General features: G+C 43.1%; 2 protein-coding genes across 6 annotated transcripts in view; one reads left to right on the top strand and one right to left on the bottom strand.

Annotated features, from left to right (window-relative positions):
- Nucleotides 1-447: 447 nt before the first annotated feature.
- Nucleotides 448-11375, bottom strand: tfb2m (transcription factor B2, mitochondrial). Of its 4 annotated transcripts, none has more exons than XM_078229505.1 (9): nucleotides 11105-11375; nucleotides 7611-8037; nucleotides 7427-7518; nucleotides 7094-7247; nucleotides 5636-5784; nucleotides 5446-5535; nucleotides 5120-5182; nucleotides 3803-3951; nucleotides 448-1076 (listed from the first exon to the last, which is right to left on the bottom strand). In XM_078229505.1, the coding sequence occupies exons 2-9, from the start codon at nucleotides 8032-8034 to the stop codon at nucleotides 884-886; spliced, it is 1314 nt and encodes a 437-aa protein (XP_078085631.1). In that variant the 5' UTR covers nucleotides 8035-8037; nucleotides 11105-11375; the 3' UTR covers nucleotides 448-883. The 4 variants fall into 4 exon arrangements, with proteins under 4 accessions (XP_078085631.1, XP_078085630.1, XP_078085629.1 ...); XM_078229504.1 differs by lacking the exon at nucleotides 11105-11375 and adding an exon at nucleotides 10534-11079; XM_078229503.1 differs by lacking the exon at nucleotides 11105-11375 and adding an exon at nucleotides 10876-11079.
- A 5358-nt stretch (nucleotides 11376-16733) lies between these two features.
- The window catches only part of smyd3 (SET and MYND domain containing 3), a 738112-nt gene continuing 733585 nt past the window's right edge, over nucleotides 16734-21260 (top strand). The window contains exon 1 of one of the 2 annotated variants that reach the window (XM_078229519.1): nucleotides 16734-16962. In XM_078229519.1, coding sequence (XP_078085645.1) covers nucleotides 16802-16962 — 161 coding nt within the window. In that variant the 5' untranslated portion in view covers nucleotides 16734-16801. The remainder of the gene's footprint in view (nucleotides 16963-21260) is intronic. The other variant, XM_078229518.1, reaches the window with a different exon arrangement.

Raw genomic sequence — 21260 nt, 5'->3', positions numbered from 1 at the left:
GTATTAACCATTGTACAACAAATTTGTTTGCTAGCCAACAATAGTGCTTTATGGTTGACTCTTAACTGACCTAGGAAATGACATAGCAAGTCACCGTGTTGTCAAGAAGGTGGCTCACCATCACCTTCTCAAGGACACAACAAATGCTGGTTTTTCATATAATTCATGTGAATTAATAATAAAACTATACATCTCTGGTGAAAAATTAAAATATCCTTTGCAAATCACAACCATTAAGTGGCATGCACCACTAGCCAATTGTTCGCCATATAATGGATCATGAAGTTAATTCACTTTTCATTTGTCAATCCTCACTCATTATAATCTTGTTGCTCATGAGGCATTTAACCTTCCAAAACCATAAAGTGAACATGTACTGTACATAACAGAGTACACGCTCCTAACCAAAATTTAACAGACTCCACTTTTAAAAAAAAACTTCACCGCTGAACAAAATCATTTAATGAGAATTACATTCCATATTAGTACATTGTTTCAATAAAAAATCATTTGAATAAAAAGCAGTTTTTGGATAAGTTTAAACAGTACCAATAGCTGCAATCTGTATTTCTGTACAATATTTATTATTTAACATGGCGTCTCATTACATGTTTGTCAAGTGAGCTTTGTGCAGGAATTCAATTGGCCTACATCAAAAGATCAACATTTCTCGCAGTTTATATTGGCGAGTAGGGCCTGCAATACGGAGACTGAAGCCAACATGAAGGTTTCGTTGACCGAGTGCATGGAATATTTCAGAAATGGACCATACTTTCAGTAACATGCAAAATAAAAAGTACTTCAAAGTCTCCATGATTTGGTTGCAGTTGCATAGTATTCACATTGATTGAGGAGCCGGACAGTTTAATCCAAAGTTATGCAATCAGATGTGCGACACTGTAGAATTAATGTTCTCCAAGACTTCATCATAGAGCCAGCTTTGACTGAAATCCTGAGAGCGCTCCATTGCTTCAAAGAGTTCCTTGTACTCCTCTGGATGCACATCACCTGTTAATACATCCTCTGGTAAATCGAGCTGCATCAATAATTTCCCTCCGCCCCCGGGACACCAGGACCTATGATTTAAAAACAAAAAATTGTTGAGGATTACCTTTATTTTAAAATATCTTTTAAAAGGTCAATTGACATTCATCATGTTCGTTTAAGCTCGATTGGTGAGGTATTATGTGCAACATAAATCCAAAGAGAGGTCCGTTAGACACATGGGTGAAGCTCAGTTTGATCTGAAACTGAAATGTTAAAATTAGATTGGATTACTCACTGCTTAAAATTTAATGCGCAATATCAGTAACTGGTGTATTAAGAGAACTGCAGCATTCATCCAAAGGACTCAGTTCCAGTATCACGTGAGCATTAGTCTTTGCTGTGTTAAACCTGTGGAAGGGTTTTGTCTAAAGGAAGTTTTTGTTTGACTGGAACATCTTAGATATATTTAAGATTTGTACATTATCGTGGTTGTTTTGTTTTGGTTTGTAATTAGATTAGATTACTTACTACTTAAAATTCAATGAGCAATATCAGTGACTATGTGGAGGGAGGGCAAGTTTTGATTTTATCCTTTATCCTCAAACTAGGATCTCCTAGTTCTGGACTCCCCCACCATCGGGAACATTCTTTCTAAATCTACCCTGTCTTATCCTGTTTGAATTTTATAAATTTCTATGAGATGCCCTCACTCTAACTTCGAGTGAATATAATCCTAACCGACTTAGTCTCTCCTCATATGACAGTCCTGCCATCCTAGGAATCAGCCTGGTAAACCTTTGCTGCACTCCCTCTGTAGCAAGGAACATCCTTCCTCAGATAAGGACACCAAAACTGCACACAGTATCCAGGTGTGGCCTCACCAACACCCTATACAAATGTAGTAAAACATCCCTATTCCTATCGTCAAATCTCTTGCTATGAAGGCCAACATACGATTGCCTTCTTTACTGCCTGCTGTATCTGCACGCTTACTTTCAGCGACTGATGCACAAGGACACCAAGGTCCAGTATCCACCTCTCTCAATTTACACCCATTCAAATAATAACGTCTTCCTATTTTCACTACCGAAGTGGAGGACCTCACATTTATCCACGTTATATTGCATCTGCCCTGCATATATATGCCCACTCACTCAGCCTGGCCAAATCACGCTGAAGCATCTCTGCATCCTCCTTACAGCTCACTCTCTCACTAATTTTGTATCATCTGCAAATTTGAAGCTGATACTTTTAGTTCCCTCATCCAAAATCATTAATATATAACGTGAACAGTTGGGGTTCTGGCACAGATCCCTGTGGTGCTCCACTAGTCACTGCCTGCCAATTGGAAAAAGACCCATTTATTCCAACTCTTTGCTTCCTGTTTGCTAACCAGCTTTCTATCCATCCCAAGATACTAGCGGCAATGCCATGCATTTTAACTTTTCATAGTAATCTGCTATGTGAGACCTTGTCGAAAGCTTTCTGAAAGTCTAAATTAACTACATCCACTGGTTCTCCCTGGTCAACTCTACTTGTTACATTCTCAAATAATTCCGGTATGTTATGGTTCAGGTCAGAAACTCCAAAGTGTTTCATGGAGCCCGCCTGGATCATAAGTTTTGCACCTTAAATTGGCTAGGATGAGCGTGATATGTTTCACCTCAGGTATGATTCAAATGGCCCACGAGAGAGCTTTTATCAAACAAAGTTTACTTAAGAATATCGTTAACATGTATGGAAATAAAATTAGCAATTACAAACAAAAACAAAACAACCATGATAATGTATAACCCTTAACAAATATATCTAAGATGTTCCAATCAAACAAAAACTTCAGACAAAACTCTTCCACAGGTTTAACACAGCACAGACTAATGCTCATGTGATACTGGGACTGAGTCCTTTGGATGAACGCTGCAGTTCTCTTAATATACTCACAGCAGTTTGAAGTCAGAACAGCTTCCCAGAACACCAGGGAGAGACTCTGGTTAAGCCACCAACAGCAGATTCTCTACTCCAGGTAGGCTTTCAGGTAACCAACAGAATTTTACAAAACCAAGGAGAGACACATCATTCCAGCTTGATGTCCCTTCTAAAATTAAAACCTGCAGCTCAGAACTGAAAATGAAACGGCTCCTGTCACCTGACCTGCCAACCAGTTTTCCTAACAATGCAGAGCCATAAAACAATCCAGAGTAAAAATAAACAAACTCCATTTAAGCCACTAAACGGGCAAAAAAAAGACTCCTACAGACAGCCCAGCAACAATGACAGCCAGCCCAGCAACAATGACAGCTAAGAACTACAGAGAACATGATTTTTAAAAAATTCTTAAAAGGTACACGAACATCACAAGTAGATTTGTTTACTACGGGTTATATGCACAATTATACAAAACATTCAATACCTCAAAATATAACCCTACTGAGGAAATGTGGACAATGATCATACACTACATTTAATTTCAACTCTATCAGAATTTTAAAACTCCAAAATACTCCGGTACAAGATGATCAGCTATAATAATATGATTCTGAGGGGGAAAAAAACACTTATTTCAATCCTGCTGCTCTTTAAGTACCTGCACTTCCAGTTTATGAATTTTGCCAACTTTCAGTTTCAAGCAATACTCCCCTCTCAAAATCATCTCTTCTGACTTAAAAGTGAACTGATAGGATCTGAAGAGTCTCCCTACTTGACTGAGCTTGGGGGAAGGGAGGAAGGAGACAGAGGGGTAAGAGATAGAGAGCAGGAAAGGGGAAAGAGAAAATTGGACTTTCTTCAAGGAAGAGCCCAAATGCTGTATACTTACTCTAGTCGGTCAATTAGTTTAGCTTTACGTTTTGTAAGGCACTGCTTCAGCATCAGAACCAGTGTGGATGAATTGGCAGCTGTCAAAGACTGATTGAATAAATTTCTGCGTGGGGTCAGTCGCACAAGACACAAATGATCATTTGTTAGCTACAGAAATTTCAAGAGAGATAATATGGTTAATTTCATACTTAAATCTAAACTTGTCTCAACAAGGCAATACTGTTAAACAATGTGAATAATTACAAAATATGCAGAATTATAAAAATTAACTGAAATACCAAAGAAACTCCAAAGATGTGCAGGTTAGGTTGATTGGCCATTCTAAATGACCTCTTAGTGTCAGGGGATGAGCAGTGTACCTACGTGGGGATAGGGCCTGGGTGGGATCGTCATCGATATAGGTGCGATGGGCCGAATGGCTTCTATCTGTACTGTAGGGATTCTATGATTCTATGAAACACTTTCCAATTGGTTTTCCCATTTTCAATATACAAAGATGAAAACTATTTCAAATATGAACATTAGAAACATAAGCTGAGCACTGGTCAGTTACATTTTGCAAGATAGTGGTCAACTTGTACATTAGGAAGTAGGCGGAGAGGAATTTCCTTCAAAAGTGGGCAACACCTGGCTAATCCAAACACAACTGACAGCAAAAACAGACAATTCAATAGCTTAAACTTCCAAAAACACATTACCCAGCCAAGTATAAAGCAATCAGACACAGGGGTGGCACGGAGGCAGAGTGGTTAGCACTGCTGCCCCACAGCGCCACGGGCCTGCGTTCGATTCCCAGCTTGGGTCATTGTCTGTGCGGAGTCTGCACGTTCTCCCCGTGCCTGCGTGGGTTTCCTCCGGGTGCTCCGGTTTCCCCCCACAGTCCGAAAGACATGCTGGTTAGGTGCATTGGCCGTGCTAAATTCTCCCTCAGTGTAACCCGAACAGGTGCCAGAGTGTGGTGACTAGGGGATTTTCATAGTAACCTCACTGCAGTGTTAATGTAAGCTGACTTGTGACACTGATAAATAAACATTCATTTCTCAGTGCATACATGACAGTGAAAACCAATGTTTGTTATATGGAAAAGGAGGATTACGACGTAATTCAAAATTACACTGACATTTTCACCCCGTTATACATAGCATCTTAACATGGCTTCTTTTACGTGACCACCAATTTGTTTAACCAAGAACGAATAGTGCCCCAAGTACTGCTACATGCAATCAGCAGAATGAGAGTTCTATTTTGAATAATAAATTAAAAATTATTCAAAGAATTTGTACGTCACAACACTAAGGACAACCTGAAAGCTTACCGAGCTGCGTGGTATAGCACATCCACCATTTTTAGAATTTGTACCGAAAGATGACCATGGTTCCTAAAATAAAGAAAAGTTCATTGAGAAATGATGAGATATTTCAAAGCAATATTACTACAATAAACACTAAATATGCTGGATGTGGATCTTCACAAAGCCGTTGCAGTTTGTAATTGTAACACCCGACAGCGGTGTGATTTGTGCCACATATGACCACTGGAAATAGTATCTATGTTACATGCGCTTACAAAAAGCTGAACAAAAACGTGCAAATGAAAGCACGATCCACAGTCGCGGCATTAGAAAGGGAAACTAATTCTCACCTTGTGCAGCAGCTGTATGTCACAAGCAATCTGGCACAGGGCACTCAGTGCCTGATAGTTTTTCAGGTTTCCAGCCTCTGCCGTCAGCTTCTACGTGTAAAATAATGAAACGCTCGATTTCAATAACTGAATTTAAAACCCAAGTCACACAAAATTCTCAAGCATTCCAAAAAGAGATTGCTAAACATACCGTGTATTCTTTCTCACTCATGAACATGTTCATTTCTATTCTCCCATGTTGAAATATTGAAATCCGTTCATATATGGCATAAAGAAGCTTCCAAAGCACGCTCCGTTCATTCTTTTGTGGGACAATTCCAACTACTCTTACTGGAATATCTAGGAAAGAGAATTGTAAATTTCTTTGTAAATTAGCCCTCCCTTTGTTATTGTGAATCTAACAGAATACAATACTTAATTTGTCTAAATCATGAGTCAAAGTCCACTCATGCCATGGCCATCAAATCTCCGACTATCTTCTCCACCCCCACTCTCTACTGAAGGTGTTGACTCCAAATTGAGATATGGTTCCACACGCGAAATGTTTCCCTAAGTGATCAGCTTTCATCTGTGATCCTTCACAGTTGTAGCAGGATAACAGGGAAATTGCGTTACCAGACGCAATTCTTGATCCCATCATCATCCACTTCAAAAGCTGCCGGATAGCTTCAAGAGCAGGAACTTTGGCTGACATTCCATTCACCAACTTAGGGCTGATGCCGATTGCCTCAACCCATCTACTCCATAATATTGGAGAAAAGGCATGCTAAAAATAACGCACCAGATTGTTAAGGATGGACTCAAGTAGGTTCGGCCAACAGGAATCACGTGAGAGGTGAAACCACCCCCCCACCCAAATCTTTAAGGAAAACATTCAAGGAGTTTGTCTAGTTAAAAAGTTGGCCCGTGTACAAAGCGCATAAATCTCATGCAATTATTAAAGTACTACTCAAAAATTAATAGATCTAAATCCTCCAACTGATAATCTTCATGCAAAAAGGTTGTTTCAGGGTGCAATACGCAAAGTCAAATGGAAAGAAATAAAATGCTTGCATTTATCCAACACCTTTTACAACTTAAAGTGCTTTACAGCCAATGAGGTTCTTATTAAATGTAGTCATTGTCATCATGTAGGAACTAAGGCAGTGAATTTTCACACAGCAAGCTTTCTCAAGCACAAAAAAGTGATAATGACCAGACAACTAGCCATTTTTAAAGTAATGTCGATTGAGGAATAAATATTGGACAGTACACTGGGATAGCTCCCTCGCCCCCATCCCACCTGAGGGAGCAGACAGGGTCGCAGTTGAACGTACTGCCTCAGTACTGCAAAGGAACGTCAGCCTAGATTTCTATGCCCAAGGGAGTTTTGGACTCAAGTTTCTGACTCAGGTGAGACTGCTACCAACTGAGTCATTCCAACATAATCTTATGTCAATCTTTGCAAAAGGTAGTTTTGCCAGTCTACACAATATTGCTCCAAACACACACCATCTAGTGGATTTTAACCACATTACTACCCAGTTAGCCTTTGTAACAAGTTGAGGGGACAGTTTTTCACAACAAAAAGCCTTGTTGGAACAGATTCTAACATTCAAATTGAAGATTATTCAATTCAATTGCTGAAGTAGAGAAAGAAAATAATCACCTTCACTCCAAGCAATGGGTGATATTCCCAGATCATCGAAGAGTTTTTCAGATAACATGGCAGGAGGTCTCACTGGGCCACGACCGATTGGATCCAATTTGAAGAAGTCACAGTGCACCACCTCCAATTGTCCGTCCAAACGCCTTTCTAGGGACTAAATGTTTATTCCAATATTTCAGAAAATGCTCCCAAAGACATTGCACAAAAGTTGACAATTAGTTTGACTTTAAAGCACCAATCCTGCCGTACATATCGCACTCGCTAAATTGTGCCGAGTTCAGTTTCTCAAAATTAATTAACTTTGATCAAGTGAATGCAAACATACGAACATACCTGCAATGCAGGGAGAAACTGCTGGTCACGCTCCAAAGCTACCACTCTCTGAGCTCCACCATTCAGCAGTGCACGTGTCAAAACCCCAGGCCCTAAGGATGTAATCGAACCAAACTGATCATCAAGGATGGGGAAAAGATCCTTAACCAAAGTACAAACACAGGTTCAAAAAGAGTACACCTACCTGGGTTGCACTCAAAGATTACCGCATTACTTTCAGAGAGGTCACCGTCAAGACATTCCACAATTAGATTGGCCAGGTCAGAACTGAGAACAAATCTCCTGAAATGACTGCTCCTCTGTGCCTTAATTGTTATTTCATCAATGTCTTCTGTGTCCAGAAAGTCAAACCTGGATAATGGCCTCTGCTGTTCCTTTCTAACTACTGAACTGGTGGCTGCCGACAGACATCTCTGTGTCCTTCCACAATGGGTTGAATATTTCGCAAGCTTGTGTAGAGCCTGAGATTTTGGTGGGTTACTGTCTGGAAACCTTGTGTCCTGCGAATACGATTTTAGTAAGTGCTGGGCTTGTTGCGGCCGGCCACATCCTCTACAGAAACCAGCTCTTACTGCGAAAAGTACAGTCTTGTAGCTTAATAATGCCATAATCTGAAATAAAGGAAAAATATTAAAATTCCAGGGCATGGAATAAAAATCCTCTCCATCATTCACACCATATACAGATATACAATCATGTTGTTAATACCGTTAAAGTCAGGATTCCATTCTGCATCACTGTGGGTGAAGATTACAAACAGCACTTTACACAAATTGCTGTTATTCCTGTACAAGAGTGGACAGAGTGTAACAACAGACCCATGAACCCAAGGGCGAACAGACCTCCGGTCGCATTCCATCTTCGCTAGGTATTCACATTTAAAAAGGAACCTTTTCTGAAGAGCAAAAGGAGTTAGACCATGGTGGTCAACTGTAGCCTTTCTACATAAGAACTAGGAGTCGTCGGCCATCTGGCCCCTCGAGCCTGCTCCGCCATTCAATAAGATCATGGCTGATCTTTCATCTTATTGAAGTTCTTATGTTGACCGGGGAGATGGAACAGCGATACATTTCCCAATCAGGATGGCGAGTGGCTTGGAGGGGAAATTACTGGCGATGGTGTTCCAATGCATCTGCTGCCCTTGCCTTCTAGCCAGTAGAGGTTGTGGGTCTGGACGGTGCTAAAGGAGCTTTGGTCTGCTGTTGCAGTGCACCCTGTAGGTGGTACACACTGCTGCCACTGTGTGCAGTGGAGAAAGATGGGGTGCCAATCCAGCAGGGAAGAAGCTGTTCTCGAGTTGGTTGGTACGTGCTCTGAGACTTCTGACAGAAGAAGGTGAAAGAGAGCATGTCCAGGGTGTGTGGAGTCCTTGATTATGCTGGCTGCTTTTCCGAGGCTGCGGAAAGTGTAGAAGGAGTAAATGGATGGGAGGCTGGTTTGTGTGATGGATTGGGCTACGTTCACAACCCTTTCTTGCAGTCTTGGTCAGTGTAGGAGCCATGCCAAGCTGTGATACCTCTGGAAAGGATGCTTTCTATGGTGCAACTAAAAATTGGTGAGAGTTATAGCAGACATGCCAAATTTCCTCCGCCTCTTGACAAAGTAGAGGCAATGGTGGGATTTCTTAACTATAGTGTCAGTGTGGAGGGACCAGGACAGGTTATTGGTGATCTGGACACCCAGAAACTTGAAGCTCTCGACCATGTTCACTTCATCCCCGTTGATGTAGACAGGGGCATGTTCTCCACTATGTTTCCTGAAGTTGAGGACTATCTTCTTCATTTTACTGACATTGAAGGATTATTGTTGTCGCACCAGATTTTCTATCTTTCCTGTACTCAGTCTCTTCATTGTTTGAGATCCAATCTCTGACTTCCAACACCAAATAGAGGGATAAACCCAAAGACTACAGGGCAGTCAGTCACAGAGAGAAAAAAAAACAATAGATACAAGCCCAGAACCTGTCTGCTCTGTAAACCACCCACCACAGGAGGAATCCTCAATGAGAAAATCAGTGCCCAAGAATGAAAAAAAGATGAAAAGACACCCAGGATAGTCTCTGATTCAACAAAGATTACCTGCAGTAAGACAGCCTATACCCTTCTACTCACAGCAATAAGATATGGAAGGATTGCAAGACCTCCAGACCAGATGAACAAATGAAGTGAAATTTGAAAGGGGGAGATGGGGTAGTAGTAATGATGCAATGCATGGGTTAAAAATCAAAAAAGGGTCTGTAGTTACAGCGTGAAGCTCTTTGGAATACCCTGTGGCTGTGAAAAGGTACTATATAAATGCATATCCACTTGTTGGATAAAGACTTGGGGGAATTTATAGTACAAGGATTAATGTGGGACTGAGTATTGTACCACCCAGTGATGTACATGAACAAATGACCTGCACCTCGGGGTCAGTTGTGTGTTGGACAGAGCCCTGAGACAGCTCCTAGTTTGGACCTTTACTGTCTCTGTGTATAAAGATTCTGGGAGTTAAATACTTACTGTCAAATTACCTCGGCACTCAAATCTTAATAGATCACCAAGCTACACCCAACAATAGCTGGTATCAGGAAAAAGACAGCCCAAAAGTCCCAACAACATCCTTTTATCTGTACTGCGCAACTCCAGTGCCCACATCAACCCAGTTGGACTCTGGATTGCCCTATAACAGTGGTTCCCAAAGGGTGCGGCGCGCCACACTGGTGCAGCAAGAGAGGACGGCAAATGTGGCGGGAAGATTCAAGGACAATCAAAGAAGCATTTAAACATGGATTAGATATTTTTCCAAAGTGATTGTTTTATACTTTCTGGATGTCCCATGATCATATTATAAAGTGGTTGTGTTCTATGTTATGAATCAAGCACTGCTAGGAGTTGTTTTAATTTTTTGTTTTTGAATGTATTTCTTCTCAATAAAAAATTCGGTGTGGCGCGAGCAAATTTTTATTCCAAAAGTGCAGCCCAGTGAAAAAAGTTTGGGAACCACTGCCCTATAAACTAGCACTTGCAAAAGCCAAGCAGTGCCAATCATGCATACGTCGCAAAGAGTGAGTGTTTCGAAAGACGGGGAAGTTTGCTCACATGTTAATGTATGTAGGTTGCACCTACCTCCTCTCTTTCCCCCCTAACTGAACTTTGGGGGTCGATTTAAATTTTTCTCAGAGCAGGTCAACACCACAATGGTGACTATAAATCCGAATTTACCGCACTGCGAGGTGCTGAACGGGGATTTCCCGCGTTGTCACGCTGGGAGCAGGAGATGGGATAAAAGTGCTAAGGAGTCGACGTTTCCAATGAGCATTCCCCCTGTGGCAGTGATGCCTGGATCAGGGGCTGGGCACTGGCCCACCGAGACATCCTGCTCTGCTGCTGCTGTTGTTGCGACACCTCACCCAGCATGGTGGCCTCTGCATTGCGAATGTTAATAGGATAGGAAAAAGAAAGACGTACAGCAGCAGAATGTGCACCGGCTCTCACTGAAGCTGAGCTGACGCGGGGGGAAGGTGACCCCAGGCCGGGGGACTGAGGCTCATTCCACCGCTACCGGCCTCCTCACACACACGCCGCCGCCATTGAAGCTTTAACCCCCGCCCTCGTGACCTGCTCATTACGCATGACGTCCCATGACGCAATTCCCGACGTCCCCTTGCGTCTGACGTAATTCCCGCCTGCACGTTACCTCTGACGTAATCCCCGACGTCCCATTGGGGCCGCAGCGACGCTGGAGCTTCCGCTCGGCAGGTAGCGCTCCGAATTATCCGGGAAAAAAAAACAAAATCTCCCCTTCAAACTGGGTCATTAAATTCACACCGGAGGGGGAGGGGGAAGAAGGATCTCATTGGTCCCCGCCGTTCCGACACCACAAGAACGCCCCTTGAAGCGCTGGTTCGAGTCCGGCTGCCGGCGAACATTTGGGAAGCTTTAAACGGCGCGTGCGCACTCACGGCACCGTCAGGACCGGGGAGCGCATGCGTACCGAAAGCTGCATTGTTCTCTATTCGCCCCAGTGTCAGCCCCTGTGCACATTTAACCCCCCCTCAGTGTCATCCCCTGTGCGCATTTACCCCCCCACAGTGTCAGCCCCTGTGTGCATTTACCCCCTCCCCCATGTCCGCCTCTGTTTTAAGTTTTAAGTTAATTTATTAGTGTCACAAGTAGGCTTACATTAACATTGCAATGAAGTTACTGTGAAAATCCTCTGTGCACATCTACCTCCCAGTATCAGCCTCTGCACCTCCTTTATTTTGTAATGCATCACTCAAATTTTCAGTCATCCACACATTTTGAAATTGCACCCAAGACTAGGTCATTGTTGCAGGTCAAGATGATCATTAATACCAACGCTTCCCACTCTGCCTCTCTCATTCACTGACCCAACCCTCCTCACTCCCAATCCTCTCCGCTACCTGACCATTCCCACTCCCGACCTCTCCCATTTGTTGAATTTTCCAATCACTGATTTCTCCTTGCCCCCCAACCTTCATTCTTCCTGCCCCTTCTGCTCGCCGGCTCTCCTATTCCCCAACCTTCTCACTCCTGGTCCCTGATCTTCCCCACTCTCCAACCCTTCGTGTTCCCTGACCCACCCTGCTCCCCAACTTTCCTTGCTCCCTGAAACTCCCACTCACCGAATTTTCCACTTGCTGCTTTTCCACCTCAATAAAATATGTGATGATACTGTGCCTTTAAGAAATGTATTTTTATCATGTTTCTTTTAAGGGGTGTTTAAAATTCAGCTCTGTTTTAGATGGTGCCAATTTGTCTGGGCAACAGGCAGCTCAAATGTTAAGAATGCAGGATTACGACTGATTTTAGCTAATGGTGTGTTTGTCTAAAATGAGCTCATGCATTTGTGTTTACTTAGGTTTCCCTTGAGGTTTCAGAGTACGGGTTTGATCAGGTTCTACCATTCAATGAGATCCCAATACGCTGTATCCTAGCCTCATTTATCTGCTTCGGCTTCACGACCCTTATTACCCTTGGCTATGTGACAAAATATGTTATGTTTAATATTATCGGGTTTATTGTGTTATTCTGTGAAGCAGGCTAGATGCTATATGTGCCTGTGTGTATGCGTGTGTTGGTGTGTAAAACTAATTAAGGTAAGGAACGATTGTCTGCATAGTTGAGGACATCGAATAAGTTTAAGTGTGAAAGACACAAAGTAAATATGGCCTATTTTAATTTTCCATAAGTAAATAAGCCATGAGCAGAAATTTGCATTAGGAGACAGAGAAGATTTGTTGTTTTCAGTTGTTAATTTCAAAGGGGAGTAAAAAGATTTTACAATTTGGAAAAAGTTATAAATAAAGAAGGCAAGGTTATTAAACTTCATTTAACACACCAAGTGGGGACAATAAGGAGAACATGAAAGATTTTTTTGTTATATTCTGGGAAGGTAAAGTTTCAAATAAGAGCCAAGGACAATGGAATAAAGATAAAAGAGAAAAAAGACTACTTAAGGAGAGATGTGAGAGCTGTGTTAGTAGTGGCCAAGTGAGTTCTCCTGGGATGCTGCTCTGTGCTGGAAAAAGAGCTATGAAGAGGCAAACCGAAATCAGCAACTCAGTTAAGACAGAAAAGGGCACAATAAGACAGTTTGGCGTATTTAAATCTTTTGAATTTCCTCAGCAGAGTGCAAGCGAGAGTGAGAGATCCTGTAATATATCCTTCCTACTGCAACAGCGGGTTTGTTTTATGGTAACGTTACTGGAATTTTTATTGTTAAACATTAGGGATTGTTGTCTAATGGGTTTTTAGTCATGAGTCTAACCAAGTAGGAAGTCTTTTTGGGGGAATGTTCTATAAGACTAATTTGAACGGTGTAAATGTAATCTTGTGTGTTTAAATTTTTTTTGTGAATAAATATTTTAATTTGAAGTTTAAATTCCCAAAAGTGTTACTGGAATCTGTGACTTTTGAATTTAGTAAACTTATCTTCTCATGGTCAAAATACAAAATAAGAGTTAGAAATAGGCCCAACCTCCCTTTGGGATATAATTTGCATGCAATTAACATTTGCTGGATCACCATGGCTAGCAAAAATTTATTGTGCTTAGATTTAAAGTTATTCATGGAGCTGGCATTTGCAAGAAAGATTTCCACACTTCTGCCACCCACAATGCGAAAAATATTTAAGTTCTCTCTTGAAAGGCTTGGCTCTTGATTTCAAGGATGGGTCCCCCTTGTCCTAGATTTCCCTCCTGGTAGGGAAGGTTCTATCTGCTCCATTAATTCTTTGCCAAACCCTAAAAACCTCTATCAAATCAATTCTTAATGGTTTATATTCCAGGCCACACAACAACAACAACTGCTTGCATTTGAATTGTACCTTAAGCAGTGTAAAACATCCCAAAACTGACTCAGAGACAGCTCCTTCCCTGCTGTCGTCAGAATTTTGAATGGACCTACCTCATATTAAGTTGATCTTTCTCTACACCCTAGCTACGACTGTAACACTACATTCTGCACTCTCTCCTTTCCTCCCATATGTACCCTATGAATGGTATGCTTTGTCTGTATAGCGCACATACTTTTCACTGTACATGTGACAATAAATCAAATCAAAGATGTTTTAAAAAAGCAATCAGAGTTAGAGAGGTAGAAGGACGGAATTCCAGAACTTATGAGTTTGGCATCAAAGGCAGGGTGCCAATGGTGGAATGACTAAAATCAGGATACACAAGAGACCGAGTTTATGGATTGATGCTTCATAATTTAATCCTTGGAGCCCTGGCAAATGTGTCTCACTTCTCCCAGAGTCAAAAAACTAGTTTAGTTAGATGGTTGGAATACATCTATAGCATTACATAAACAATTGAATCAAATATATCTTTGGGTTCCCTGCTAATTTAGACAAAAAACAATGAATCTCATTCTTTTTTCAGCATTATACAATTGTACCTCACAGCATTTCACAAAGTTTATATTCTTTGTATTTTGAAGAAATGATCATACCAACACCTCAGTTTGATTAAAACAAAATACTGCGGATGCTGGAATCTGAAATAAAAACAGAAAATGCTGGAAAATCTCAGCAGGTCTGACAGCATCTGTGAGGAGAGAATAGAGCAACATCTCAAGTCTAGATGACCCTTTGACCCGATGGACAAAAATCCAAATAGCAGTTTTCAGAGGATATACTCTCAAGACAGCAAAATAGAGAAGTAAACTTAGTCTCTAGTAGCTTCCAGTCTTCATACTTCAGAAACGGGAAAGGATAGCTTTCTCTTTGCAGCCTCCAAAACAGCAACGCTTAGACAGCAGAATCTCCAACTCCAGAGAAAGGAAAACAGAAACAAACAACTTCAAACAGCATCTGAAAACAGTAACGAAGCTGGAATTGTCTGTGAAAGCCTAGCTGTCCCCAGTCATATTACCTGACCTGTCAATTATCCCAATCAAGCTCTATTCTGCAATCACTGGGGAACACCAAAACAGAACACTGCATTAGTTCAGATTAAAACAAACATAGTATCAATTATACTGCTTCAGTAACAATAGATGACACTGGCTGCAGACAGAATGGCTCCAACAAAATGCTAGGGACGCCTTGATACATCCTGCTGAGAAACAGGGTTAAAATATAGTTCTTAACGGCACAATATTGTCACAGAAAGTTTGGTGATATAGTCCCAAGTAAGGATGGTTGGTGGTTTGGAGGGGAACTTTCAGGTGGTAGTGTTCCCCCATGTGTCTGCTGCCCTTAGCTTTCTAGATGGTGGCAGCCATGGGTTTGCAAGGTGCTTGAATTGCTGCAGTGCATCTTGTAGATGGTACATGTAGAGTAGTTAGAATGTGGAACTTTTCACCAAGTAACAGGCAACTAGCCTGGATGCATTTAAGGAGAAGCTATATAAACACGAGGGAGAAGAAGGAGGATAATTTGATGTGTTCAGTTGAGGCATTCATGGAACATAAGCACTGCTGTAAATGGATTGGGATGAATGGCCTGTTTCTCTGCTATAAATTCTGTGTAATAACTGCATTTGTTATAGCACAATGAATTGTGGAGTCAAGTATTTTGCAGAACAGTGAACATTAGGAGGAATTATAGGAATAAGATCTAAATTCAGGTTACAAATCCACTTAAACGAAAGTGTGCAGTTGGATGCATTAATCGAACTAAATTGATCTGAATGTAATAGATCAAGGATCAATAATGCCCAACCGCAGCACCAAGTCGGTGTGCAAAGAGCAGTGGGCACATCAGAAGACCTTACTCGTGGGTCGCCTCCTAAAAGTTTAAGTTTATTTGTTAGTGTTATAAGTAGGCTTACATTAACACTGCAATGAAGTTACTGTGAAAATCCCTTATTCACCATACTCTGGCACCTGTTTGGGTACACTGGGTTGGTACAGTGGTTAGCACTGCTGCCTCACAGTGCCAGAGACCCGGGTTCGATTCCCAGCTTGGGTCACTGTCTATGTGGGGTCTGCATGTTCTCCCAGTGTCTGTGTGGGTTTCCTCCGGGTGCTCCGGTTTCCTCCCACAGTCCAAAAGATGTGCTGGTTAGGTGCATTGGCCATGCTAAATTCTCCCTCAGTGTACCCGAACAGTCACCGGAGTCTGGCGACTTAGGGGATTTTCACAGCAACTTCATTGCAGTGTTAATGTATGCCTACACATGACACTAATAAATAAACTTTAAAAACTGACGGAGAATTTCGCATTGCCAATGCATTCAGACTGTGGGAGGAAACTGGAGCACCCGGAGGAAACTCATGCTGACACGGGGAGAACGTGCAGAGTCCGCAGACAGTTCCACTGACCTGATGAAGGAGCAGCGCTCCGAAAGCTCGTTATTCCAAATAAGCCTGTTGGACTTTAACCTGGTGTTGAGAGACTTCTTACTGTGCCCCCCCCCAGTCCAACGCCGGCATCTCCACATCAAGGTAGCCATTGACAGGTTTGGGTCAGGTCTGGCTAGCCCTGCCTTTCTTCTCTTCCGTGGCCTTGTCTGCCCTTGCATGGCACCGAAGCAAGACCATGCAATGTTCGTTTCAGTCCTTGTCGTACCATGGGTGGGCACCGCTAAGGTGTAGAGGGCATTTAAGAAGAAAGTCCTTTTGTGGTACACCAGTGTCTTTGGCATTTGTTGCTGGACCCTAATTTATGCAAGTTTCCTTATTTTTGCAGTTTATTTCTTTGTTAGTTGTGCTTCAAAGATAAAATAAGGGGTCCACTGTTTGCTCTTTGTTGGGTGACACGTGGGGGAGGTGAGCAGGAAAAAGGTAACACATGGAGTGATCTGTCACGTGACCGGGGAGTCCCGCGCTAGCGGCTGACGTAGGACGTCGGTGGGCGTGGCGAAGAACGCATGACGTCGAGAACGTGCCCTGTCTCCGGATTCCAAATCAGCTGTTGCCGGACAGGATGGCGCGTTACCTGCACAGGAGCAACTGTGGGCACAGGGGGCAGGGACTGCGAGCCAGCAGCGCTGCCGCCCCGGGACAGCTCCTCTACTCCGCTTCGCCTTACACTTACATCCCCTCCAAGAAAGCCAGAGGCTCCGTCTGCGAACACTGCCTTTCCAGGTACCACTGTTGTCTGACTTACTGCATGTTGCCCTTTGATGAGCTGTATGCCATGTACCTGTCACTCTCTACCTGTAACACTGATGGAGCAGGCGGGATACACTGTGCACACCTTCATATTAGTACAAAGTACCCCGTGTTGAAGCTTATTTATCATCTGTGTTACTTTTTATTTAAAACTTTAACCATTCATGATCTCAATACGTTGGTGAGAGATGTACAGTATTAAAAAAGGCGCCTGGCCAGCCAGGGACTCAATCTCCTGCTAGAGGAATAAAAGCAAAGTACTGGAAAAACTCAACAGGTCCAGCAACATCTGTGGAGAGATAAAAAGCAAAGTTTAAAGTTTAAGTCATTGAGGAAGTTGGCAACCATTGCTTTGCTATTAACATGCTATTCGGGAAGGCAATGGCATAGTGGGATTGTCCTCAGAGATCCAGGGTAATGCTCTGGGGGCCCAGGTTTCAATCCCTCCATAGGGTGGCATGGTGGCACAGTGGCACTGCTGCCTCACAGCACCAGGGACCCAGGTTCAATTCTGGCCTGGGGTAACTGTCTTGTGGAGTTTGCATGTTCTCTCTGTGTCTGTGTGGGTTTCCTCTGTCCAAAGATGTGCATGTTAGGTTGATTGGCCGTGCTCAGTTGCCCCTTAGCATTAGGGAGATTAGCAGGGTAAATACATGGGGTTAGGGGGATAGGGCCTGGGTGGGATTATTGTTGGTGCAGGCTCAATGCACTGTAGGGATTCTGTGGCAGGTGGTGAAATTTGAATTCAATAAAAATCTGGAATTTAAAGTCTAACTGTCATAAAAACTCATCTGGTTCATTAAGGTCCATTCGGGAAGGAAATCTGTCATACTTACCTGGTCTGGCCTACATGTGATTAATTCTTAATTGCCCTCAGCTTCCCACATAGAGCAGGAAGAGCAAACCACGGCTTTGATTTCTTGTCATGACTTACTCCTTTGGATTAAACCTTTTAAATGGTTTGAAATCAAAAAATATCAATTACTTTAAGGTCCTTCTTATCTTGACCTCATTAATACAGATTATAGTCCTTACAAACTCTAAACCACAAAATAAAGACTTTACAAACTATCAGTGATAATAGTTGCATAAAAACTCATCATCTGTACTCACCCAAGTGGCTTCCACGTGCCTCTGACTGTCTGCCCTTCTACCGTGGCTATATTCATGGCCGGGTGTCCCTGGAGAGGGAGCATACAGTGTCCGAGGGCACAGTTGATGCCTTCCGTGCCCGTTGGGCACTGCAAGGACGTGGGTGTATTATTGACCCCTTTAATCACATTTTCATTTGATGTTTTAAGTTTCCTTTCCGCGTTGTCTTGGAGCCTAAAGAAGTAGGGGAGATCCTAAATGAATACTTTGCGTCGGTATTCACAAAGGAGAGGGATGTGTTGACTGGGAGTGCCTCGGAGGGGAGTGTTGACCCGTTAGCGAAAATCTCCATTACAAGGGAGGAAGTGTTAGGTTTTTTAGGGAATATAAAGACTGACAAATCCCCAGGGCCTGATGGAATCTATCCAAGGCTGCTCAGGGAGACGAGAGATGAAACCGCTGGGCCTCTGACGCAAATCTTTGTCTCGTCACTGGACACAGGTGAGGTCCCAGAGGATTGGGGGATAGCTAATGTGGTCCCGTTATTTAAGAAGGGTAGGAAGGATAACCCGGGAAATTATAGGCCGGTGAGCTTGACGTCCGTGGTAGGGAAGTTGTTGGAGAGGATTCTTAGAGATAGGATGTATGCGCATTTAGAAAGGAATAAACTCATTAATGATAGTCAGCATGGTTTTGCGAGAGGGAGGTCATGCCTCACTAACCTGGTGGAGTTTTTTGAAGAAGTGACTAGAATGGTTGACAAGGGAAGGGCCGTGGATGTCATCTATATGGACTTTAGTAAAGCGTTTGACAAAGTCCCTCATGGTAGGTTGGTGCAAAAGGTTGGATCTCATGGGATAAAGGGGGAGGTGGCTAGATGGGTGGAGAACTGGCTTGGTCACAGAAGACAGAGGGTGGTAGTGGAAGGGTCTTTTTCCGGCTGGATGCCTGTGACTAGTGGTGTTCCGCAGGGCTCTGTATTGGGACCTCTGCTGTTTGTGATTTATATAAACGATCTGGAAGAAGGTGTAACTGGGGTGATCAGTAAGTTTACGGACGACACGAAAATGGCTGGACTTGCAGATTGTGAGGAACATTGTCAGAGGCTACAGAAGGATATAGATAGGCTGGAAATTTGGGCAAAGAAATGGCAGATGGAGTTCAATCCGGATAAGTGCGAAGTGATGCATTTTGGTAGAACTAACGTAGGGGGGAGCTATACGATAAATGGCAGAACCATAACGGGTGTAGATACGCAGAGGGACCTGGGTGTGCAAGTCCACAGATCCTTGAAGGTGACGACACAGGTGGAGAAGGTAGTGAATAAGGCATATGGCATGCTTGCCTTTATAGGATGGGGCATAGAGTATAAAAGTTAGTGTCTGATGTTGCAGTTGTATAGAACGTTGGTTCGGCCGCATTTGGAATACTGCGCCCAGTTCTGGTCGCCACACGCCAGAAGGACGTGGAGGCTTTAGAGAGAGTGCAGAGGAGGTTTACCAGGATGTTGCCTGGTATGGAGGGGCTTAGTTATGAGGAGAGATTGGGTAAACTGGGGTTGTTCTCACTGGAAAGACGGAGGATGAGGGGTGACCTAATAGAGGTGTATAAAATTATGAAAGGCATAGATAGAGTGAACGGTGGGAAGCTTTTTCCCAGGTCGGTGGTAACGTTCACGAGGGGTCATAGGTTCAAGGTGAGGGGGGGAGGTTTAACACGGATATCAGAAGGACGTATTTTACACAGAGGGTGGTGGGGGCCTGGAATGTGTTGCCGGGCAAGGTGGTGGAGGCGGACACACTGGGAACGTTTAAGACTTATCTAGATAACCACATGAACGGAGTGGGAATGGAGGGATACAAAAGAATGGTCTAGTTTGGACCAGGGAGAGGCGCGGGCTTGGAGGGCCGAAGGGCCTGTTCCTGTGTGTAGCGGGATCCCTCTTTTTAACTCCACTGGGCTTATTTTAGGTTTGGTTCTCCGTTACCCAAACCCCACCAATGCCCGAGTGATTCTCTCTCTCGCCGATGGAACAATGGCCACCTTGCATCTACTTCACTAGAGTAGCGCTCCCAAGAGAGAGAAAAGGAAACTGCTGCCTATCCACTACCTGGCAGCCTTTCCTGAGTGGGCGGTTTTGAAGTGCCCAGGGTACCCTCAGTTCTAGACTCCGGAATTATGGTAAGGGATATTTAATATTGTGACTTGGTCAGAGATCATTGGTGAGAAATTGAAAAGATCAAAACGGACTCCAATGGAAGTCAAAGATATATATATATAAGGTCAATCACCAAACACCAGGAAAACAACACACAATGCCTTATGCTCTATAAGACTATAGCTATGGAAGGAATACTAAAACGGACACCACGAGAATGCTTACTTTACACAAGTTTATCAGTGTCTTAAACTATGAAAGGTGCATGCAAAACGCCCCCCCCTTTCCCCAAAGCCTCATCCACTATGATGATCTCGGGAACTTCGCGAATTACCGGAGGGTACTCACAATCCTAGTTTAAATTGCTCAGTGGGCTTCGGGCTGCGTGCTGGAGACGAACGAGAGGCAGGAACAGGAGAAGAGAGTGGAGAGTGCTGCCATGCTGGTCCGAAGAGAAAAGAGAGAGAGACCAGAGCTTGCTTGTCCCTTTTTAAAACCTGAACCAGTGATTCTCTCACACAAAACAGTTTCTGATCATTGATAGTTTCGATTGCCTGGGACAAAAAGGGCCGGAACTGTCGGGACCGCCCTTAATTGACATTTTAATGTCTTTTAAATGTTCTCTGAGTCATCCTGATTGGAATCCCATCAGCGAGCTGAGTCATTGATGTTGTCTGTGGATGGAATGATCTCTGTTCTCATTGTCTTGCTGCTGGGCTATTTACTTCTTGTCTGCTGGCCATGGTTTCTCCTTTGTTTCCTGTTGATTAGATTATCCCTGTCTCGACCTTCTTGTTATTCCCAGCCTCTTGCATATTCATGTGGCTGTAAAGGTTCCTGACAACCAGTCAGCCATTTTCCTTATCCCTGGGTTTTTTAATCATGGAGGATTTGCCCTAAAACTTACATGTGCTGTATTGTTCTTTGTTGTTCTTTGTCTTTTGTTTTGGGCGGTTCCCCTCCTTTTAGGGAACTGCCCTTTTTGAGCTGTTCTTAAGTTAGTTTGATTTCGTTTATTTGG

The sequence above is a fragment of the Mustelus asterias genome, chromosome 15 (assembly GCF_964213995.1).
Source record: "Mustelus asterias chromosome 15, sMusAst1.hap1.1, whole genome shotgun sequence".
NCBI lineage: Eukaryota > Metazoa > Chordata > Chondrichthyes > Carcharhiniformes > Triakidae > Mustelus > Mustelus asterias.
The sequence above is the reverse complement of the archived record's forward strand: the minus strand, read 5'-3'. Positions and strand labels throughout refer to the sequence as shown.